We start from the raw sequence: 21207 nt of genomic DNA on the forward strand, positions 1-21207 counted from the left end.
GACCACTCTGCGCATAAGCATGGCTGCTCCGAGTCTCACTAAGACGTAACGCAGCCCGCCGCTGACTCTGCGGGGCGGGGACCCCACGTAAGGGGAGCCTGGGTTTGCTGGTCCTGGCGGGAGCTGACCGTGTCCCCTTCTCCCGGCTGCAGGTCCCACAGTGGTGCGCTGAGTACTGCCTCTCCGTCCAGTACCAGCACGGGGGCGTGGTGTGCACTCAGGTGCACCAGCAGGCCGCGGTCCAGCTCGCCCTGCGCGTGGCCGACGAAATGGACGTGAACATCGGTCACGAAGTTGGCTACGTGATCCCTTTCGAGAACTGCTGCACCAGCGAGACCATCCTGAGGTGGGTATGGGGGTCTCGCCTGCTGTGCCCGATGACGCTTGGCGTGTGTTTTACAGTCCCAGGCAGTCTGTGTTGTAAGTGTCTGTCATGTATGGCTAACTGGTCTGTGTCGCCAGCCTGACATGCAGCAGGGATCCTGTCTGCACTTCTTCCAGGACTCCCATGACCCTCAGAAGTCACGACTCATTAGGTTGGTCCCCGACAACCTTCAGGTTTGTGCGTCTCCAGCACCCGCCCCCACTCAGGAGGGGCCCACATGGGTTGTCTGTGTGCCAACCTGTGCACATGGGTCTTTGCACACACACCATTCCCTCTGCTGGACATGCCCACACCTCTCCCGGGCTTGGCAAATTCCTCCTTGTCCGTGCCAGGGTCACCTACTCCAGGCAGCCTTCCCTGATGAGTTTCTGTAAAAGTTACATCAGCCCTCACTGTGGCAGTTTAGATCCATGTTTTCAAACTGTGCTTTTCAGAGTCTTGCCAGGCCAAGAAGCCTTCTCAGCAGCTACCACACGTGGTGGGAAAGGGGCATCCTTCTCTTACCACTTTCTGTTTTCACTTCATTGAGTGACACACCCACAGGCCATGGCACACCACTGAGGACGCTCCCTTCTGGTGGGACGGGTGGCATACATGGGAAGTGTGGCACAGCACAGTCCAGGAGAGCAAAGCGCAGTGGCACAGCATAGCAGTGCAGTGCAGCATCGCATAGTGGGGCAGTGTCGTAGGGGTAGCAGAGCACAGTTTACTGTAGCGCAGCACAGCCCATCTGTGTAGCCCAGCACATCCGTGTAGCACAGCACAGCACAGCACATCAGCACAGCACACAGGATGGCACAGAGCGGTGCAGTGTTGCAGAGGGGCAGTGCCGTGCAGCACACCCTGCGCAGCAGCAGAGGACAGTGCTGCGCGCGATAGCATAGTTACAGTACGGCAGGGATCTGAGTTTTGCGTCCTCACATCCAGCACCTGGCATGCTTGTCCCGTGGAGACTGCACAGATGTGACAGTGGGAGGGAGGAGCAGTCCCTGTCCCCGCTGGCCGCTACAGGCTCTGGTGCAGCTGTTCCCATTCCAGAAGCCCAGGTCACTGCTGTGGCTCGCACTGCGCTGCTTTCCTGCAAATGCTGCTCTTCAAAAATAGCAGACAGTGGGCTCCAGGCCAGTGCTAAGCCGTAGGGCATCTTCTGACCACGGCAGCCTCCTGCGTCACAGGCACGATGTCCTCGTGTCATAGACTATTCGCTATGCAAAGGGCCCAGGAGCAGTCCAGCTGAATGTACGCACCTCCCCGCTTCTTAGGAGCTCACAGGCCAGGACATGCGACCCTGGCTGGGTGCGCACCCCAGCCTCGCAGATTTGCTGCAGCCTCTCGAGCAGTCCTGGTTTTCTCTGTGTTGTTCGTCTTCGCTTCACCCTTCCTCTGGTTGCTGGGACACTGTCCTTTCTCCTCCCCGCCACCGCTGCAGCCAGTATAGATCGGGCCAGCAGATACTCCGATCTGTTACTAACAGGGTTTGAGTCACAGCAAAGAAGCCAGAACTATTGACTAGAAAGTGCCCTGTGACAAGAGAAAGGGGTCCCGGTGTTTCCTCCCAGAGTTCTGTGCCCTGAAGGGTGGCCACTGGCTGGACACAAGGGTCTCCACTGCCTCCTCGCTGGCAGCCTTGCTCAGGTCCCCTGGCCACTCTGTGCCCGGGCTTCCTGTCTCTGAGACAGGGGGTCCAGACCTGCCCACAGGGTCGTTGCGAGGACTGGAGGAGCTGACATGTGTCACCGACATGCACATGTAGCTACTTTCATCACTACGAAGGTACATTAGAACCAGACTTACTTTCCGGGGATCGTATGCCAGCCCTAATTTTTAATAAGCTCGGATTGAACTGCTATATAAACGAGAGGATTTAAGATGGACTGTTGCTTATAGAAGGCATTGTTCTATGTCTGATGTTGTCTTTTTCATTTTCTCGGTAACCCACAGTATCTAATCTGCTGGGCACTTAGTGAGTCTAACCTTTATGCCCATTATCTTCCTTTCATGCCATATGTAACAGCTTAGTTCTTCCTGGAGCTTTTGCTGGCCTTTCTTGAAACAGTGGACACCTGAATGTTACATACTTAAAATAATGTCTCTCAACGAGATAGAAAGGCATCTTGTGGAGGTGACACGCAGACTTCAGACACAGACCTTCTAGAATGTAGATTTTAAAAGAATCACTCAAATGTTTATTTACAGTTAAATTCAATATTTGTAATTTTAAAGAATATTATGAAAACGTTTCTGTATGCTGTATTCTTACCTTTCAGATATTTAGTGTTAGGGATTTAAATTTTAAACTGCGTTTCCTGAAGCTTGGGCCATGTATCTGTTTTCACAGAGCCACCAGTAATAGCAGTTTTTCAGCATGTACACGTGGCATGTGGAAACTTTGGAAAGTAAACTTCAGGGCTGAGCCCTGGTATTCCCTGAGCATTTTATAACCCTCGGGAAGGCCAGGCCTCGCCTGCTGAGTGGCAGGGTTTTAACTAGGGCACCTCTCCTCCCTTTTTAATTACACCCGGATATATTTACACAGCACACAAACCTCCCCCAGCTTGCAGGGAACGCTCCTTCCCATAAGATCAGCGCTCGCGTGAGTTTTGCTGAGGCGGTACTAGAGATTTAATTTCGAACAGGAAGGAAGTAGCATAGGTTAAAATGATTTGTTTTTAGAAAGAGGCAGCAGTAAATGATCTCATTACATCACACGCATTAACATCAGCACGACATGAGCAGAAAAGCTGGATTCGGGCGGATTGCTGTTAGTTTGGATCTTGCACAAAGTGTAACGCTGTCGTATTCGGTGCGTCTTTTTTTAAGTTGGGGAAAAGGAATAATCGATTTATGCCCACGTGTGGGTAAGACAGGACGAGGACAAGCACTGAAAGAAAGGCAGGGGAATGTCTCAGTCTCCTAGACTGCCGAGAGAGAGCTTAGCCTCTGTCACCTGAAACCATGGGGCCTGGGAAGCAGTCCTGATCACAGACGGAACGGGAGCACAGCTTTCCGTGTGCGCTCTACCTGCCAGCTAAGACGCGGGAGGGGGGCCAGCCCCCTCCTTTATCGACATGGGACAGGAAGTCCACCTTGAAGACGGGCTCTGAAGGCTAAGTGACAAATGTCGCCCCAGCACAGAGCCTGGCACACACTAGGAGCTTAGTACGTGTGCATGTCCCTCCTTCTCTTTCTTTCTGGAAAGGGGTTGATTAAGGACAGGACTGGGGCCCCCGAGGCCACCCCAGGTTCGGTGACTTGCCAGGGGCCTCGCAGCTCAGACTCGGCGCAGTGAAGGCACACAAGCAGCCAGCGAAGGGGGACGTGCATGGGGTGACTGCCGTCCTCAGGGAACCAGGCTCGAGCGCCCAAGCACCCCGCCCGGCGGAGTCACACAGAGAGGCTCCTTCCCCAGCAGTGAGTCAGGACAGCACACATGCGTGGTCCCCAGGACCACTGACAAGAGACCCCATGCCCAGGGGTGTCCTGGGGGTGGTCACAGAGGCAGGCACCCTCCGCCTCCTCTGTCCCCACGTTCCAGCTCCCAAGGGAAGGCCAGGGAGACCACGTTGTTGGTACAGAGAGGAAGCGCTAGGAGCCACTCTGTCAATGCCCCCCGCCCCCCAAATCCCAGCTCCCAAATGCCAGTCAAGGGCCAGCCTGGCATGCAGGCCTGCCACATACAAGGACAAGCGAGCACTTAAATGGGTAGCAACTTACAGGACTGGTTCCTTCAAGGAGTAGTAGAGGTAAGTATGTGAAGAGGGTCAGAAAGACGTTCATGTGGGAGTAGATGACTAACGATAATAAATAATTTTTAATAATTATAAATAATAATTTAAAAACACAATCCCCAGACTCCTGGACAACTTTATTGCCATCACTGTGCCCATGTGCACGCTGCCCTCAAATGGCTGATTACGTTTTTGGTGGTTTTGTTTGATTTGGGCAACATTTGGAACTTGTGCCAATAACACGTCGGTGATACCGTTTGCTACGATGTCACCAACAGAGTCATAGTGGGCTTGCGGGGCCACAAGCCTGAGCCAGAATAATCCTTCTTATATCCCGTCCTTGAACAGTGTCTGCTTTGACTCAGAATTCTCCCACTGGTCAAAGAAAGGGGGAAACGCTTGCCTGACAAGGGTATCTTGCAATACTACTTGGGTTCAAGAGCTCAGAGCAAGTGTTAAGTGTAGCTCTTATTAATACCGGTAATAAACGTAGGGCGGAGGTCTTTAACCCAGGGTTCAGAGATGGTCATTGGGGGGTCTCTGAATGTATATAAACTATTTAAAATCTGCCTGTGTGTATTTTGCCGTTTTGAAGGCCTGTAGGTTTTCATCAACTTCAAGGAATTTAGAACTCCTGATTTAGAGAAAAGGATGTAGGAAAGGCATTTTTGTTGTCCTGAAGAGTTTTTTGTATGATATTTAGAGAAAGGGATGTAGGAAAGGCCTTTCCGTCATCCTTAGGAGGTTTTGTGTGTGATTTCTCCTAAGAGTATTCTAACTTGAACGTTTCTTCTTTGTAGGTATTGCACTGACGATATGCTGCAAAGAGAAATGATGTCCAGCCCCTTCCTGGGCAGCTACGGGGCCATCATCTTAGACGACGTACAGGAAAGAAGCATTGCCACCGACGTGTTACTCGGACTCCTTAAAGACGTGTTACTGGCAAGACCAGAGCTGAAGCTCGTAATTAACTCCTCACCTCTCCTGCTCAGCAGACTCGTTTCTTACTACGGACACGTGCCTCTCGTAGAGGTGACAGATGAGCCCCCTGTGGAGGTCGTGTACCTTAGTGGCGCTCAGGAGGAGTCTTTCGAGTCTGTTTTACGCCTTATCTTTGAAATTCACCAGTCCGGTGAGAAGGGCGACATCGTCGTGTTTCTGGCCTGTGCACAAGTAAGTGATACTCTAACTAACCGTAACCAGGTGACTTCCCGGAAACCTTTGAACCTTGTGGGGTCGCCTGTAATGACTAACATACAGGGTCCGGTTTGCTGAGAAGCTGTAAATATTTGGTCCCACCACACCTCAGTCTTTGTACTTGGGAGGAAACCTGGACAGGTAAATGCATGTGAGCTGGAAAGGCTGTGTGTCTGCAATCACATGCTACTCTAAAAATAAAACAGTGGACGTAGCATCGTCCAAGGCCATAGGACAGAGAGACGTCCAGACGCATTGCCTCCCACCAGCTCCGGCCCGGCGTGGGCTGCCCCGCGGGCAGAGCTGGGCTGGGCCTGCTTGCCGGGATGGTCTCAGCCCAGAAGACACTGATGCATGTCACACTCCCGGCCGCCTCCACAGGGATCGGGGGCATCTGTGGGAGTGAGGAGTATAACCTAAGTCTGCAGCTCAGAGTTAGTAAACAAAACAGAGTCCCATAGATGTCCCCACGAGTGTCAGGGGAGGGGAGTGCAGGGAAGTATCGTTTACAGCCCCTCCGGGAGGCGGCCTCCTGACACTGGGGCTCCTTTTCTTCAAAAAGATGCGGAAACTCTCACCTTGGATTCTGGGAGATGTCTCTTCAGAAGGACAGCTGGGCGTGCCTGCCGAGCCTGTTACGGCTCCCAGTCCAGGTGCCGTTTGGGGTGGCCCGTGTTCACCGTGGCCCCACCACCCGCCTCCTCTGTCTGCTCCTCTGCATCTAGAAGCCCCCAGAGTCCCCAGAATCAGACCTTGCATTGCAGACACTGATCTCCTGGCCTCTTCCTCCTGCCCTTCATCTCACTGGGAGCGGAAGTGCTGGTTTTAGCCTGTGGCCCACACGTGGAGGGAGGCCGGCGATGGAGCAGAAGCCACGTGGGAGCCGTGCGGTCCCGCAGGCCACCCGCTGAACGAGGACGCATGACCCTGCTGAGCAGTCCCCCGGCCGCACGGGCAGGGCGCGAAGGCTGGCTGGCTGCCCGCCCCGCCTGGGCGTGCGTCCGAGACCTTATCTGTCTCCATAAAGACAGTCCTTTAGAACATCAAATATGTGATCACTACGGCATTTTTACCAGCTTTTTGTGTATGGGTTGTACTGAGTACTAAATCCCCCACATGGTCTATACTGTTATCATGCCCTAATCTTGCATGACTCGAGGTATTCCAGAAAGCCCTAAGGAAAGTCATAAAATGATTACGGAGACAGGAGAAGAATTCGTGAGAACAGTGGCGCCGTAGTCAGTGCAGCTGACCCTGAGGAAGGGAGGAGGCGCTGTTGGATGTCTAACCCTGGGAAGCCGGCGCCCCCGGGCCAGAGAGGAGACGTGGATTTCAGATGGGGAGTGGGGTTCAGATGGGTGAACAGCCATCGTTCTGCTCAGAGAAAGCGAAAATTCCAGAATGGATTCTTGAAAAATAAGTCTTACAACAGAGTCCGGGGTGGTGGGCGGCCTTAGGGTATTTGGGTATTTGACTTGGAGTTTAACATGAGCCGTGATGAACTGTGCGGCGACTTCCGAACGCCGAGCTTCAGCAGACGCACTCTTACCCACGCTGGTGATCGGAGTGGCACACTCAAGGACTCAGAGGGTTAGACCATCTCCATGTAAGACCAGAAAGGCACTTCCTATTAAGAAAGCACCCGTCTTGTAGAGTCTTCAGTTCTTGAAATTGAGAGCCGGGTGCAGGCTGCAGACAGATTTTGCAATTCTGCGCCTCCAAGGCTGAGGATGCCCCATAGGCCTGTCCTGAGGGCAGGTCCTCCCTGCCCCAGGCTTGTGGGGAGCCCCCCTTCCCCCCCCCCCCCTTTTAGCTTACCTTCTATGGAAACCAGTTTTGTCCTCACAGCTCAGCCCCAAGTCCCACACCTGTTACCTGGCTTTCTCATCAGTGTCTGCCACGAACAAGCTGAACACGGGTCAGTATCCTGACGGAGTTCTCCCCCCGACCCCACTTTGGAATCTGTCTTTTGAAAAAACTATCTTGCTCTGAAACCCATGTTAACAGCTATTAGTCATTTTTCCCCATACTGTTTGAAGCATTCTTGATTTCTATATAAAACTTTAAAATCTGTCATAGAAGTTTTAAATGCCATATGAAAACAAACCCACGCAGTCTAAGAGAAATGTACGAATTGTTATAAGAAACACATTCTAAATTGCAGCCATCTTCTCAAACGTTTTGGTTCAGTGAGCATTTTCTCTAACTGCTGGCTGAGCACCCCTGCTGTGAAGTGACACCTCCCCCACCCCCGACCCACAGAGTCACCTGCTGTCCTGTTCTTGGCACTCAGTTGAGACTTGGAGCCCCGGACACTGACAGTCCGTTGTTCCTTATCCCTGAACTCCTTCTAACCTGGAAAGCAGGCGGCTGCATTAAATAAATCGAACGCCAAGTGGAGGTTTACGGTAGGACGTGTTCAGATTGCTGAGCAACCTGAAGTGACCACAGACGAGACGCCGGCAAGGCCTTCCCGGGACACGCTCTGTCCCGTCGTGGGTCTCCGATGTGGGGGCCAGGCAGCGTCCCCAGTGCGTGCTGCTGCGGTTTCCCCGGTTTTGCAGATAACGGCAGGAGCGTCCCACACGTGCAAATGCACTGCACACCCTGAAGGAGGAGGGCGATGGAGAAACAAACCACTGGAAGCACAGGACGCACATTTTAAGCACATTTTTCCAATTGAAGGTTCTGACCTCAGCGCCCTGTGTAGCAGCTGAGCTGGAGGAGCCTGAACTACATACAACACCTGTTCCTGGTTTTGCTCTGCTTTTTTCCTTTTGACAAGTTCTTTTATTCTTTCTTTTTACCCATTTGGAACAACTTCAACGTTAGAACCCACCTACAATGAAAACGTTTTAGCAACTAGAAGCAAATGAAAAACGAGTGGCCCAAATGACCTTTTAAAAGTGTCCGGTGACTCCTTCCTGCCTAGGTCATTGCCTTTCTGCTGCTGTGACGTGCTAGTGGGTGGCCCTGATTGCACCCAGAACGTGTTTGCACGCGCATGGTGCCGGCCTGCTGGAGGGCGCTGTACTTCCTAGTCCTGCCACGGGGGGGGGGCACGGTCTCCATCATCGCCCAGGGCAGGGAGAGCCACTGTCCTTACCTGTCATTGTTAACGGTCCTAGAAGCTGCATCCAGCTAGAAAAACAGGGTAAATGCCTAAAGGCCAAGGTGGTGTGTTCCACCAAGGAAGGCGATCTGGACTAGAAGCAGTGACATTGTAGGTTAGCTCCCCCGAAGCAATGTGCTCATCGGGGTACATCCTGTTTACATTTGATGAACCCGCGGACAGCAAGGCTGGCATCCCCTGCCCTGGAGACTTCACGCAGATTTCGTCTATCGTTTCCGTAACTGGGACTGATTTTTAAGTGATAGAGTTGTTTGTAATGTACTGTATTCTCGTGAATGGTGTTCTTTTATTTTTCTCTTTTACTTCAGGATATTGACAAAGCCTATGAAATCGTCTGTCAGGAAAGCGCTAACTTAAACCCCGATCTCGGCGAGCTGGTGGTGGTCCCTTTGTATCCGAAGGAGAAACGTGCACTGTTCAAGCCAAACGGCGAGACCGAGAGGAGGGGCCCCGCTACCCCGAGAAGGGCGGTGCTGACGGCCAGCCCCGGCGAGGCCCTGATCTGGGGCAGCACCGTGAAGTTCGTGATCGACGTGGGTGTGGAGAGGAGGAAGGTGATTGTTACCAAGCAGGTTAAACAGGTGCTGGGCGCTGTCGAGGGTCGGTTTCTCAGGCCCCTGCCGTTTTCTGGGCCGCGAAGTGAGGACGTGCTCTCTGGAAGGGGGGTCTCGGTACTTGTTCCTCTGTGCGCGGAGTTACTGCGGCCGGACCCGGACGTCCTGCGTGCTGCCTTTCACCGGCACGTTAGCTGTCGGGAAACAAACTAAGTTGATTGAGGTGCCCGGGGAAAAGTTTTCAGGAAAGACTATTGAAGCAAAAGGTGGAGGCTCGTCTTGCCAGTGGTTTTTTTCTTTAGCAAAGGAAGTTGTTTGACTCCTAAGTAATTGCCTGTTATTCAGTATAGTTGGTGGCCCCTTCATCAAAGCAATTAGCATCTTCCCTCAGGAAATTCACTAGAAATTAGTTCCCAGTACGCTGACTTTAATTTTAGAGGATTTGGCTTTATAGCTACATGATAAGATTCCACCCTAAATTTTTAAAGACTATAATTTTTTTTGTTGTTGTTGCTTTTTTTAAAGAAAAAAATTGGGGAAAATGGAGTAGGGTCTCTCACTCTCCAAGACTTGAGTTGTGGCATTTGTGGACTTAACAGAACCCGCCCGCATCCTGATCGCTTTGCCATTATTAGGTGTCATGTAGCCATCCCCCTTCCAGAACGCCAGGGGTCTCCCGAACACCCTCACCTCACTGGCACAGAGCAGCCCTCACTGCTGGGAAGGCCGCCTTGGGACGGTCTGGGTGCATCTTACTGAGCGAGTCCCCCGTTCAGAGGGCCCAGGGTTGTTACTTATCCCTAGGACCCCCCTAGGAAAAAGCACTGTTGGTGCCATGCAGTTTCCATGGTAGCTGACGTGATGGGAAAGGTCAGACGTGTTAAGAAGGTGAGACCACTGAGCCCACTTTGAGTAGAACCTTAAAGAAACACAGCACTGCCAGGTGACCGTCCTTCTCTCCATGTGGCACCTGCACCCCTGTCCTTCACCAGTGTCCTGCTGGAGAAGTGACAGCGCTAGTATTTCGGCAGACGGTCGAGGCCCCGTATCTGTTGGAGCCACAGGGAAAGCGGACAACCTTTATACCCATGGGTCCCGCACTTGGGGTTTCCGTCCCAAGACGAGCGGCGCCATAATAAACATCGTACAAAGGGAGTGGCCCCGTAGCAGAGCATTGTGTGACGTGAACTGCTGCCGAGGGCCCCGTCACTTCGGGGCCCATGAGCTGGCCACCTTGCGGGCCACCTGATGCTAAAGGTGCTGTCTTTCCACTTAAAGGTGTACAACCCTCGAATCAGGGCGAGCTCACTGGTCACGCAGCCCATCAGCCAAAGCCAAGCGGAGACCCGCAAGCAGATTCTCAGCTCGTCGTCTTCAGGTAGTGCTGCGGGCACACACGCCGACTGACATCTGCTCCTGTCTGTAAGAAGCAGAGGTGTTAAAGCCATTGCCTTGTTTCTTCTAGGAAAACTCTTCTGTCTGTACTCTGAAGAGTTTGCCTCCAAAGACATGCAGCCACTGAGGCCGGCAGAAATGCAGGAAGCCAACCTGACCAGCATGGTGCTGTTTATGAAGAGGATTGACATAGCAGGCTTGGGCCACTGTGACTTCATGAACAGACCAGGTAGCTGGGCCGTGTGCTGGTGGGGCGCGGGGGCCGACGGGCAGGAGCGGACCAGGGAGCCGGACCATGTGCTGGCGGGGCGCAGGGCACGGGGGCTGGGGGCTGAGACTTGTCCTCTGCACTCAGCAGTGGCAGCAAGCCTGGGGATTTGGTTTGTGCTGAAGCATTTTCCCTGTTGAGGTCCATGTTCTCTAAAGTCACTTACGAGCCCGAGAGAATATTTGCTGTGACGCTGGAGCACTGTCTGCCACTGGACCCTGGAGCGCAGGGGCCTGGGCCTTGGCAGTTGGGAGAGACAGCAGAGTGTGGGAGGAGAGGCTGGAACCAACAGAGAGCAGAGGTGGGCTCATGGTGGGAACACCTGTTGGTGCATGGCCTTCCTGCTGAGTCACACCATCACCTGGGGGAGATCCCCTGGATGCTCCTTGCTTTGCAATCAGGTTCATTCCCCAGGCACCTTGTTTGGGGCAGAGCAGACGCTCGGTCTTGAAGGGAGAAGAAAAGCAGGGCTGTCGTGGCCAAGGTTCGGGAAAGCAAATGGCAAACCGTCACGACGCAGAATCCCTGTGCTCCCCGCGGTCGCGCGCTGCGAGGCTTAGGGCTGGTCACGGGGGCACAAGGCTGGTCACTATTTCTGGCTCCTAAGAGTGCGCACAGAACTATTTTGTGCTGTGCTGGGGGAAACACGGCTGTGGATTAACTCTGACTCCTTGTTTTGGAGCAAAATAAAGCAGATGACAATTGCAGCCGTGGCATGTCATTCAGCTTCTAAAGGAAAGGTGCAGACCCAGCAAACCTAGAGCCTTTTCAGGACCCACGAACCATGAGGAAATGAATTTGGCATAACTAGGCTACAGGCTATTAATTGAATTTTCTTGATCTAGATCTCTTTTTTTAAAATCAGTTGTTTTTCTTCCCTGGTGCTGAGATTTGACCTCCACCGTGAGGGACGGTCACTGTGGTTGGGGTCCCGGAGGTCTTCCACCCGGGACACACAGTGACACCCAGACAGAAGTTCGGAGACAGACTAGACGAAGTAGACGAGACTGTACCAAATGCCATCTTTATGCTTGGACTCAACCCATTTTGGTGGTGGCCAGACAGTTGGCTTTGGAATAATCTGTGAGAAATGAACCCAAACACAGACTGGCCAGACATGGCACGCAGGACAGGACACACACAGGCCTCGGCAAAGCGGGAAGCAGCGCGGGGAGAGAATACAGTTGGCCACAGAGGCTGGTGTTGGCGTTGGCCCAGGGAGGGGCCGAGACCCTGTGGCTGCCAGGTCTGTGCTGACGGTGCACATGTGGACCAGAGTGTGCTCGGACCGTGAGTCCTGTTGACCCACTAGCAGCCTGGTCTGTAAGCCCACGAGAGCATCGCGTGCGCTTCTTTATGAATCACTGGACTTCCCTTGGTGTTCCCGGCTGCAGGGAGGGATGTGGACCACGTGTGCGGCCCGGCCGCAGCCCCTTCTATCTGCAGCTGGGTCATGGGGCCGGCCGTCCCCAACAACAGCCCCGCAGGGTCAGCAGGGGATCTCAGGGCCCTGGCAGGAGGCCGCAGTCCAGGTTCCTAATCAATGCAGGTTAGGCTGTTATCTGTCGGAAGGCCACACAGCTTTCTAGCTGTATTCAGATGGCAGGGAGGAGGGTGAAAAAGACGCACAAGTATGCTAAAGCAACTCCAGCCAGTGTGAGGATCTTAGAAGCAAAAAAGTAATTTTACAGAGTGCGATACAAACTCCGGGAGAAATTTTCAAAGGCACAGAATGGGAGCCTTGCAGCTCGTGAGCCCCGTGAGGCTTCGCGTGGGTCCAGTGACCACACGGCTTACTACTCAGGCCAGGACGCTTGAGGGTGAAAGGGGGTGCCGCTCAAAACTGCACCGGGGTCAGAGGTGGAATTGGCCATCCTCGCCAAGCCGGGGCAGAGGCCCCCTTATTCAGGGGACCACACCAGAAAGCCAGGCCCTGAGCACGGCCAGGGCTCCGCTCCCAGTCCCCTAGCTCACAGCAATGACGCAGCCCTCTCGGGGCCTCAGCGCCCTGCTTTCATCTGCAGCATCTGATTACAAGCATAATCAAAGCGACTTGTCCATAGAGCAAGATAAACTAGTTAATGCGTGTAGGCCCCTTGGAAAGTAAGCGACAAATAGTAAGTGCTGTGGCCGTCTCCACCAGCGAACTCCCACCTGAGCCCTGGAACACGAGGCTCGTGGCCCCGAGCTGCAGAAGGCCCTGCAGAGGGCACTGTCAGGGTGCAAGAAGCAGAGACCGACCCTGGCACTGGGAGGCAGCCCCAGGTTTCCTCTGAGAGGCCACAGTCACTAATGGCAGAGCCTCGGACATGGAGCCGGAAGATGCGTCCCGTAATGCTGCTGGTGACCAGCCTGGGTTCAAGACCTCACGTGAGAGCCGAGGAAAGAAGCTGGCCAGCCCTGTGGCTTTGGCACGCCACTGCCCTTTTCCCTTCAGTAACATGAGGGTACTGTCTGCCCTCCGTTTCGTGGGGTCACTGAGAGGTCCAGACGCACGCCCAGGTGCCGTGGTTACGACGTCGGGGCGGGAGTCACGTGCGAGGTTCTGCGAGCCTGTCCTTGTGACACCGACGCTTCAGTAAGCCTTTCCTTCCTGTCCTGTCCAGAGCCAGACTCAAACCCCATTCCCTCCGCCCCGAGTCATCACCCAGCCTGTGCCACCGTCTCAGTCCCTCCGCTTCCCGCCTCTGGGCTCTTCGCTTCAGTGCACACGACGTCCTAGGCCCAGTGCTGAGGCCATCGGGACGTCTGTCTTCATGTGGGTGTGTGATTGACACCCGTACCTGCCACAGCGCAAGCACGGTGCGCCCACAGCCGCTCGTGCTCCCCCGCGGCCCACCCCGCCCGCCTTCGCCAAGGCCCAGGGCCCCTTGGATACGCTCCCCCTTTGCTACAGAATTGATTCTGATGCGGTACAAGTCAGAATTCCTCTGCAGGAAAGCGCCAGGAACGCCGCGCAAACTAGCACAGGCAGCTTACCGTCAGGACACAGGATGTCTTAGGGAGTCCCAGGCGGGGTGTGCCTCAAGAGCGCCTGATAATAGGCCTGAGCGGCAGTGGCGCTGTCCTGTGTGTGTCCTGGCTCTTCTCTCTGTCCTCGGCAGGGGGGTGACAACCTGTGAGTCCTGCCATTTGCACTGAAATCTTGGCATACACTTCAAAACATGCAACACGCCCTGGGAGGCAGCTGGTCCTGGCTGACACGGCAGAGCCTTGGGCTCACCTGGCCTGCGCTCCCGCTGGAACCAGCATCAGGCGCCCCTCCCCGCAACCAGGTGGGCTCATCCTGGGTTGCAGATGAGTCACCTGTGCTCTGCTGGGGCCGTGGGAAGAAAACGCAGATACACAGAGTAGAGTCCGGCCTCTGGGGTCCGTGGGACACTGGCAAGTACCCAGCGAGAGCTCTTGAGGTGCCCAGGGTGGTGGCCGTGGGAGAGGGGCGGCCTCGCAGGGAGCGCGTTCACAGGGATCACGGCAGCCGTGGGCTGGGGAGCATGATGAAAACGTTTGTCCACCCTGAAATGGCCATCAGACGGAGCAGCCTGTTCTGCCATGGCATAAAGCGGCCTCACAGTAGGACATCCATATTCCACCTGCTAGCAGGACATAGCACTGGTCACACCCACATGGCACAGGTAAAGGGCCCTCTGCTTTCAGTAAGACGGGCGTACGGACCACAGGGGGAGATGCCTGGGATGCAGAATGGAACAGCAGCGAATTCTAGTCAGTTGTTTATCAGTGTTCTCTCCCCTACGTTCATTCACTGGTTCTCGCTACGATAGTGAACCCCAAAGGCATCCTTTTTTCCTGGTGTCGGGTCCAGGAGCAGAACCATGGCATTATTCCCATTATTGACCCTCAGTGCAGCCAACTCAACTCCAGGGTATAAAAATGAGAAGGAGGTCTGGGGACAGGTTGGCTGTCAACACATGCTGACAGGGACAGTTGCCAAAGATCCTGACTTAAGTGCAGCCAGCAGCTCTGCCAATTTATAGAAGTGGCTTCTAAGCCACTCTCAGTAGTGAAGTTCGTGCTCCCACGCCCCCTGCCGTCCCACTGATGGAGCCGACCTCTGTCGCCGCCACCTGCACTGTCTGCTGTCCCCCTTCACGGCTCACTGATGGAACACTCGGACTTCCACCTCCAAAGAGCACGTCTGTCTCCCTCCTGGGACTGGGACTTAAGGTCTCAGCTCGGCCCCAGGGTCACTGCAAACGAACACGGAGCCCTCAGGGAGAGGTCACACAGCTGGGAGGGGACGTCTGCCCCTGGCTGGAGAAGAAGCAGATGTCCAGGCTCACAGGTTTGCTGTGGGCGGTTCCTCCAGCCCCTCGGCCCTGACACCAGCATTCCCCATACCTGGTCTCTTACGGCAGTGGTGCAACGCGGCTGAGCAGTGACGAGCTGCAGTGTGGTGTCAGAGCCCCTCCTAGCCCGCAGCAGGCCTCCCAGGGGTGTTCATCATGTCCTGATGGGAACGGGGCACTTGGCCAAATTGGAGCTGGTGACTAGCTTTCAAGTGACAGTTTGCCTGAAATTTTGACAAATTGCTCAGTGGTCAGCTTGCACAGCAAATACGTCAACTTTTACTCTCCGTGGCTTTGACCTCCCAGACGCAGAGGCGGTCCCTTGGTCGTCATCTCCCAGGACGCGCTGGCACGGAGGCCAATGGAAGCCCCCCAGCGGTGCCGTAAGATCCTCCACTTCTTGGGTAGAATAATACAGCTTCACACATGTGGTTTTCTTCTCTGCATGGCCTGTATTGCTCTACCATGCAGCAGGCAGGTGGAAACACATGTTTATTTCATTACAACCTAATTCTGCAAGGACAAGGAAAATACCGTCACACCTCGGAACTCGTCGGCTTCAGAACGCGTCAAACCCTGTACTCGTTCCATCTTGATGAGAAAAACATGGTGCAGCCCGCAGTGTTTGCTCGGGACTCGCCACACCTGCTAGAACCTGCAGGAGTCACGCCGCCGCCCCCGCAGGAGAAAACGCTTCATCACTTGTTGCTTGTTCGGTACTCGTCAGTTTCGGCTCGTCAGGAGCTCCAAACAAATCAACGACGGGTACCAAGTACAGCAGTTCTTCTCTACATCATGGTCCACTTATCGCGGCCTCACTGTATCGCGGGATTTTTAAAAATATTATATTTAATTATTTATCGCAGGTTTTTCACTATATCGCGGGATTTTGCAGTGCTGTATAGTATGTTGTTAAAGTTACGTAGATTTAAGAGTGTAGAATATGTTTAAGAACATAAGTAATGTCTATAAGGGAGTGGGAAAGGTTAATAAGGGACTGGAAATGGTTTATAACTGTGTGGGAAGGTTTATAAAGCCTTAAAATATATATAAATACGAAAATAAATGTAAGGTTCCTACTTCGCGGATTGTCACCTATCACAGGGGGCGCCTAGAACATAATACCCCCGATAAGTGAGGGAATGCTGTACTACTGTACCTCTTTTTTGAATAAATGGATTATCTTTTCTTGGTGGAGATGATAAACGCCACCATTATCGAAGCTATAAAGAGAATAAATGGATTTTCTTTGGTGGAGATTAACCACTTATAATGAACACCACACCAGTATCAGTATTCTGTAGTTAAGAGAAACAGGGATGAAGAAAAGCAGCCTTTTGTTCTTATTTGCTGGGTAAATAACTCTCTTTAACGTCCTTGTCTATTGCTGTCACCTGCGTGAACGCTGGGTCAGTTCCGATGGGTTTTTATTTTCCTGTCTTCCATGCCTCATAATTTTTTTACTGGATGCTGGACCTTGTGCATTTACTGTGTTGGGTATTGGACATTTTGGCTCCTGTAAACATTCCTGAGCTTGTCCTGGGATGAGGTGACCCTTCCAGTTTCTGATTGTAGGACTTGTCAGGTGGCACTGCAGCAGTGTGTGTCTGGGGGTTACCTCCTGTTTCCTACCTGGGACCCCAGGCACACAAGCTCGTGCCGTCTGGCGGGTTGCAACAGGCAGTGTCCTGGATCCTGCGTGGGCACACGGCCCAGGCCCCCTGCTCCTTGGTGGCTCTGTCTGGTCTGCGGCGGTTTCTTACACGTACTCTGCTGCCTAGTGGGGGCTGCGGGGACTCAGTAGAGGCCCCAGGTCCTCACCTGTACAGCTCTCCTCGCAGGCCTGCAAGCTCGGGCCCCCGAGGTCTCCCCAGACCCGCAGCACCAGCTTTAGAACTCGGGGTCCCTGTCCTGCACCTCAGCTGTGAAACTTTCAAGCCAGGCAAGCACATGGTTCACGTTGGTGTCCCCGCTTGGCGTTCTTTGTCCTGCAAACTGTTGATTCAGATACTTTGTCCCTTATGGGAGGGAAGATCCAGTACCTGTCACTCCTTCTCAGTTGTATGAGGCTTCCTGGTTTTTTTTCCTTCCCTAGCACCGGAAAGTTTGATGCAAGCTTTGGAAGACCTAGACTATCTGGCAGCGCTGGACAATGATGGCAATCTGTCCGAGTTTGGAATCATCATGTCCGAGTTTCCTCTCGACCCCCAGCTCTCCAAGTCCATCTTGGCGTCCTGCGAATTCGACTGTGTGGATGAGATGCTGACAATCGCTGCCATGGTCACAGGTAGGCCCCAGACTGCTTGTGCTGGGAACTGCACCAACTCGAGGTTTAAATGAGACCGTGTGAGCTGATAATGTTTTACTGGTGAAAGAGGCAGAGAATGGTAACGTTATCCTGATATGAAAAGATCTAAAACGTGCCTGTGCGTCCCTGGGTAATGTGGGACCGCGCCAGGTTCACGTCTGCTGAAGGGGTCAGCACAGGTCAAGAAATATCTGAGAAAATGTGCCACTAAACGTGTTCTTCTCCAAATGGTGACATGTGCACCTGGTTTTGGTTTTTGTATTTTTTATTTATATGTTTATTTTTAGAGAGAGGTGAAAGGAGAAAGAGGGAGAGAAACATCACTGTGTGGTTGCTTCTCACTTGTGCCCCCAACTGGGTACCTGACGTGCAACCTAGTCATGTGCCCTGAGTGGGAATTGAACTGGCAACACTTGGCTCACAGGCTGACACTCAATCCACTGAGCCACAGCAGCCAGGGCTTGCACCTGGTTTTATTTCCTGCCCCTTCGTTCCTCTTGATTTGTGTGGTTTCCTTGACACTGACTGGCCCAGCAGACCGAAGGCCATGCAGTACGAAGACTTGCATTCCAGTCCTGTCCCCGCATCTGGCCTCAGAGCACCCCGTCCCCTCCGCCCGCTGTAACACCAGCCGGTATTACGAGCAGACCCAAGGAAAGCAAACACAAACAAGAATAATGACAACTCCCCCCAAATCCCTTCTGATTTCTAAGTGAATAAGGATAACATACTGACTCACGGTGGAGACAGCCCACTGTTAGCAGCCCCCGCCCCCCCATGCTGTGCTACCCTGAAAGGTCTCCGTCACTGCTGACCTTGTCACCTTTTGCATCTTCAAGCTCCCAGCTGCTTTCTGCATCTGCCGCGCGGAGCCGAGGAGGCTGCCTTGAGATGTTGGAAGACGTTTTTGCATCCTGAAGGCGATCACTTCACCCTCATCAACATTTACAAGGCCTACCAAGACACAGCACTGAACTCCACCAGCGAGCGTAAGTGAATGCTTGTGATTCTCAGATTCTTACCTACGAAGTTCACCTTTCCGTCCCAAAATAAGCCGAGCGGCTACTCATCAAACACCCCATCTCTAGCCCCATGAGTCCCTTCAGTGGAGTGGTACCTGAGGCCCGAAACGGACCCGTAGGTTTCCCTGAACGGGAGGCGCTCCCTCCTGCTCCCAGAGCTCTGGCGGGCCGCGGGGCTGCAGGTGGCCTGGACTCAAGAGTCCCAGCCTTCAGCCTGGCCGCCCCTCCGAGGGAGACTTGCACATTGCACAGCACGGTTCCTGCCCTCTCAGGACTGGGAGAAGCCAAGGAGCTGCCACCTCTTGGTGCCTGCGGGGTCAGAGTGCTGCCCCGTGCTTCCCGCAACGTAGCACAGCCACTGCCGGATGTGGGTGGGGAGAATGTGAGCGAGAATGTGAGCGTGCATTCCGGCCCCAAGCGTACCTATCCCCCCTCCCCCCCACCCTCGGGGGACAGTCAGCAACAGATCTGTGTGCTGAGCGCACGGGAGAGCACCTGATGGAGCCCGGCAGAGGGAGCGCGGGGCCGGGAGGCTGGGGAGGCCGCAGTTCTGGGCATGTCTGTGTGTTCTCGGTGACAGGGAACTGCCCACTCCTGAAGCACAGCTCCAGGGCTGGGCTTGGAAAGGGGCAGAGAGGGCTAAGCAGCGGGCAGCAGCTGCGGACCGAAGGCAGCTGCAGAGCTCCTGTGTCCACAAAGCTGCTTTCACTTGCTCTGCTCTGAGGGATGGTGTGAAAAATACGTGCAATGAAAAATGATGATTTGAATGGCGGCAGAAGCATGCAGAGCGCACGCTTTCCCACGCTGTGAGGAACCGTCAGGGGCGGCACAAAGGACGTGGGGAGCTTGGTGCCTGTGCAAGCCAGCAGTTTGGGTGCCGGCAAGTGTGTGCCCTTTGCTCTGAACGGACCTGCGTGGACAGCACCTGGTCCACTAGGGTCTCCGCCCACCATGCCAAGGCCACATGCTCGGCCCGTCCAAGGCCACACCCTGGTCTCCCTTATGTAATTATACGCGTAGGTGGCAGGAGAGAACAACTCACTGAAGCAGGTGGCTGAGCTGTAATGTAAAACATGCAGCTGGGGCAGCGGTACTTTCCAAATCAACCCAGTGGTGACCCTTGCCTTGTAGTAAATAATAAGATGTTTTCACGGACCAGATGCCTTCCCGTCCTGGTTTGAGATGCGACCACACACATCCTTGCTGTGTGCACACGAGATAGTGTCTCTAGGACGCTCTCCCCTTCCCGAGCTCCAGACCAAGGGCGGCAGCAGGAACACGCTGTCCCCACAGCGCACGGGACCATGGAGCCCCCCCCGCTGGTGCTGGTTCTTGCCGGCAGCGCCCCAGACAGCCCCTCTCGCGGCCACCAGAGGTCCTGGTCCTCGGGGCCTCCTCTTCAGGACAGGAGAGGGTATGGCGCGTGCCAGCTCCTTCCCAGCCCAGGCCCTTCCGTGACGACACACTGTCCTTTCCTTCCCAGACTGCGTGGAAAAGTGGTGTCAGGATTACTTCCTCAACTGGGCCGCGCTCAGGATGGCGGACGTCATCAGAGCTGAGCTCCTGGACATCATCAGGCGAATCGAGCTTCCCTACGCGGAGCCCGCTTTTGGCTCAAGGGAAAACACGCTGAACATCAAGAAGGCCCTGCTATCTGGGTACTTCATGCAGGTGAGGACGGGAAGGCCACCTTCCACGCAGTCGTGCCAAGAGTACGTGCATTCAGGACGGGTACCAGGAATCCCCCAGGATGATTATTTTATGGCTGTTAACTTTAAAATGAAACCAAAATTCCTTAAGCTGTTCAAGCCATCATATTTAAATGTACTTCCCTTCAGGGAGCCCAGGGCTAGGCCAGAATGGGAGCTGTCCCACGGACACCAGCTCCTTGCGTACAGAAGGCAGGCTGCAGAAACCTTCTGTAAGAACATCAGATGCAGCCCCGCACCCCACCTGTCTGCAATGAGCTCCCGGTGGCCTGATGCCCAGCCAAGAGCGCATCTCATCCGTCCTTCCTTCCCCAGAGCAGGGATGAGTGTCTGCTGGGACAGCGAGAGAAACCCTGGGGCTTCTCAAGAACTCGAAAGCCGTCCCCGTGGGGAACGCGACACTGTCCCGTGCATTTCCTGCTCTGTAGGGAAAGTCGGGGGCTGATGCAACAGGTTTTCCCGAGGAGTTCAAGCTAGACATTAAGTGTGAGGCCCGTGACGTGTGCGTGTCTGGCCCACAGTGTGGCTTCACGTCCTGGCGCAGTGTGAGCCACGGCAGCCGCCCTGCACCTGCGCCGTCACTCAGCAGCGTCACCACTCATGGTTGGGGGGAAAACAAGCCTGTCTTGTTTCCGACACTGAGAACAGGACTCAGGTGGCAAGTCTGTGGCTCTAACGCTGCTGTAGGAGCGCTGTGGAATTTTTAAAGCAACATTGTTGCATGTTGATCTCCACATTAACACGAGATCTCATTTCTTGTACTCTGCCTGCAGATCGCTCGGGACGTGGACGGCTCGGGGAACTACCTGATGCTGACGCACAAGCAGGTGGCCCAGCTGCACCCGCTGTCCAGTTACGCCATCGCCAAGAAGACGCCGGAGTGGGTCCTCTTCCACAGGTTCAGCATCTCGGAGAACAACTACATCCGGGTCACCTCAGAAACCTCCCCTGAGCTGTACGTTGTGTGGAGGACCAGGGGCTCCTCCTGGAGTCATGACCAGGAGTAAATGAGAACTTTGGCTGCTATTATCTTCAGTTACAAGAAGTTTCCGCTGGTGGCCATCTGAAGACAGGTCTCCCCAGGGGTTAGCTATGGAGCCACCCTGCTGGGAGAGCGCAGCACAGCGGGAGGCTTCCTCACAGAAACGTGGGACCAGGCGCCCTGCGTCTTAAGAGGAAGGAAGTGCTGCAGGGGCGGGGG

At 54.2% G+C, this 21207-nt stretch overlaps 1 protein-coding gene across 1 annotated transcript in view; it reads left to right on the top strand.

Moving 5' to 3' along the window:
- Positions 1 to 21207, top strand: part of DHX32 (DEAH-box helicase 32 (putative)) — a 40773-nt gene that overhangs the window by 18536 nt on the left and 1030 nt on the right. Inside the window, exons 5-13 of the mRNA XM_090278691.1 lie at positions 153 to 346; positions 4914 to 5286; positions 8752 to 8997; positions 10276 to 10375; positions 10463 to 10621; positions 17063 to 17254; positions 18115 to 18264; positions 19781 to 19968; positions 20780 to 20961. Coding sequence (XP_090134817.1) covers positions 153 to 346; positions 4914 to 5286; positions 8752 to 8997; positions 10276 to 10375; positions 10463 to 10621; positions 17063 to 17254; positions 18115 to 18264; positions 19781 to 19968; positions 20780 to 20961 — 1784 coding nt within the window. The remainder of the gene's footprint in view (positions 1 to 152; positions 347 to 4913; positions 5287 to 8751; positions 8998 to 10275; positions 10376 to 10462; positions 10622 to 17062; positions 17255 to 18114; positions 18265 to 19780; positions 19969 to 20779; positions 20962 to 21207) is intronic.

The sequence above is a fragment of the Furipterus horrens genome, unplaced genomic scaffold (assembly GCF_987537825.1).
Source record: "Furipterus horrens unplaced genomic scaffold, mFurHor1.1.pri manual_scaffold_5, whole genome shotgun sequence".
NCBI lineage: Eukaryota > Metazoa > Chordata > Mammalia > Chiroptera > Furipteridae > Furipterus > Furipterus horrens.